At 55.6% G+C, this 2,416-nt stretch overlaps 1 protein-coding gene across 1 annotated transcript in view; it reads left to right on the top strand.

Annotated features, from left to right (window-relative positions):
- Window positions 1–2,062, top strand: part of LOC104271627 (electroneutral sodium bicarbonate exchanger 1-like) — a gene marked incomplete at its 3' end in the record, with an annotated part of 10,666 nt that extends 8,604 nt beyond the window's left edge. The window contains exons 16-18 of the mRNA XM_009866349.1: window positions 589–702; window positions 1,059–1,220; window positions 1,811–2,062. Coding sequence (XP_009864651.1) covers window positions 589–702; window positions 1,059–1,220; window positions 1,811–2,062 — 528 coding nt within the window. The remainder of the gene's footprint in view (window positions 1–588; window positions 703–1,058; window positions 1,221–1,810) is intronic.
- Window positions 2,063–2,416: the final 354 nt, after the last annotated feature.

Here is a 2,416-nt window from a genome sequence, read left to right as displayed (position 1 = left end):
GGTCAAGCCTTGACCTCGAAGGCTGAGCTCTCCCACAGCTTGGATGTCCCTCACTCATTTCCATGAGTGCAAAACATTCACAGCACAGCCCGGCTGCCTCACAACCTGCCCCCCAGTGCTTCTTTTGCTCAGGCAGCGGGAAAGCAGCTCTTTCGATGTTGGTGTATGTTCACCGTTGGTGCATGATGTGCTCGAGGGGAAAGTTGGCTCCAGAGAGGAGCTGCTGGAGCAAAAGACACCGTTTCTTCCTTTGGAGGAGCAAGTGATGCGTCCGTGCCTTATTCCTGTTGTCTCTGGGAGCGGGGCTGTGGCAGCAGACATGTGCTTCCTTACTTTTTAATATGTATTTCTTAAAATGTTTGAATGAGAACAGCCCTCTTCCACCTAATCACAGTTCTCTTACTGCCTGACACCAGCTCCCCCAGGGACAAACACAGCAGCAGTATCTACGCAGGGGATTAGAGTGCGTGCCCTCCGAGTGGTGGGATTTTGTCCACCAGCCTTGATGGTGTTGATGTCCCCACCTTTCCCACCTCAGGGCACGGCCCTGTTTGCGGTGTCCCTCTCACCTCTGGTTTCTCGCGCCAGGTCCGGTCCACAGTGAGCGACTTTGCTGTTTTCCTCACCATCGTTGTCATGGTGCTCACTGACTTCCTGATGGGGATCCCCTCACCGAAGCTCCACGTCCCCCATATGTTCAAGGTACCGGGGTGCCATGGCCTGGAGCCGGTGTCAGCCCTTGGGGCGCCCCAAGGTGACGTCGGGGCAGGGCAGGGCTGAGTCCGCAGGAGATGCTGGTGATGTGACCGGACCCTCTCCCCGCTCGAAGTGTATCGTTCCCTTCTGGAAACGAGAAGGCAGCCCCAAAACTAGCTGTCTCCAGGAGAAATATCTCTCGGGGCTTGCAGAGAGGACAGTGGTGCTGTTGAAGCTCCTGGGAGAGGGTGATAGGCAGCCAGGTCTGGGACACAGGGGTGACACAGGGGTGGAGGGGAAGAACCAAAGCCCGTGAAGTGTCTGGGCCGGGTGGTGATGCCGATGTGCGTGCGTTGTTGCAGCCTACTAGAGACGATCGCGGGTGGTTCATCAACCCCATCGGACCCAACCCTTGGTGGACGGTGTTGGCCGCGCTCATCCCGGCTCTGCTCTGCACCATCTTGATCTTCATGGACCAGCAGATCACCGCCGTGATCGTGAACAGGAACGAGCACAGGCTGAAGGTGAGGGGCGGCGGGAGAGGAGCCCATCCCCAACCCCTCCGGGCGGCGGTTGTGGGGAGAAGCTCCTGTTCCAAACGCTTGGGGAAGGCGTTGGTTTGGGGCAGCATCAGGCTGCTTGGGGGGAGGCTGTTCAGAATTAACGATGACGCAGGGAGCAAACAAGAGGGGGAGTCTGATGGGCAACCTTTCAGAGGAGCAAATTAGTCTTAGAGAGGTACAGAAGCGCATTTTGGTTTTCAAATGTCAGCAGCAGCAACTGGAGCACCAAACCATTTGGATGAGCGGCCAGGGGTAACTCAGAGCCATACCTTACTTGCAAGACTTTGAACTTTTTTTATGAATGAAAAAAATAGTCCTTTTCTCTTTTTTGGAGAATTTGATATTGCACAAACTCTCCAAATCCACTTTCTCTGAACTCCTGCCAGATTGTCATGCAAGGTGCTTATGCAAGGACTGGATACATCCTTCTTTGTTTCAAGCTCTTGTTCTAACTTTTCAAGAAGTTGCCTTGTGTAGAATTCAAGTTTCCTTTGTGATTCTGTCCTCTCTTACGCTGTGGGATGCTCTGCTTCTTTTTTTGCTCCCTGCAGAAGGGCTGTGGGTACCACCTGGATCTTTTCATGGTGGCCGTGATGCTCGGGGTGTGCTCCGTGATGGGGCTGCCTTGGTTTGTGGCTGCGACCGTCCTGTCCATCACCCACGTGAACAGCCTCAAAGTGGAGTCTGCCTGCTCAGCTCCGGGAGAGCAGCCCAAGTTCCTGGGGATACGCGAGCAGAGAGTCACCGGCTTGATGATCTTTGTGCTCATGGGCTGCTCCGTCTTCTTCACTTCTCTCTTAAAGGTAAGAGGAGAATGGAAAACAGCCCCAACCACGGGGTTTGGAGGTTGCAGAGAACCCGTCCCCGCTCTCCAGGTGGAGAAGAAGAGGAGGAGGTGATCCCAAACCTTGGGGCTTGACCCGGGGTGGGAACCAGCCTGGGTTCCTCCTCCCAGCCCTTCAGACCCCAGTTTGGTGGCTCCAGGCACGCGAGCGGCACCATGGTGCCCATCTCCAGGTGTCCTTCAGGCTCACCCGTGACCCTGGGCTCCAACTGAGGGCGTTCGGAGCAGGACGTTGCTCTCTTTCAAACAGGCCCTGCTTTGTGGGGTGCAGTTTGCTCCCCATAACGTCTCACAACAGCCGCCCCAGGAGCTA

This window comes from Apaloderma vittatum, unplaced genomic scaffold (genome assembly GCF_000703405.1).
Source record: "Apaloderma vittatum isolate BGI_N311 unplaced genomic scaffold, ASM70340v1 scaffold25063, whole genome shotgun sequence".
Classification (NCBI taxonomy): Eukaryota; Metazoa; Chordata; class Aves; order Trogoniformes; family Trogonidae; genus Apaloderma; species Apaloderma vittatum.
The sequence above is the reverse complement of the archived record's forward strand: the minus strand, read 5'-3'. Positions and strand labels throughout refer to the sequence as shown.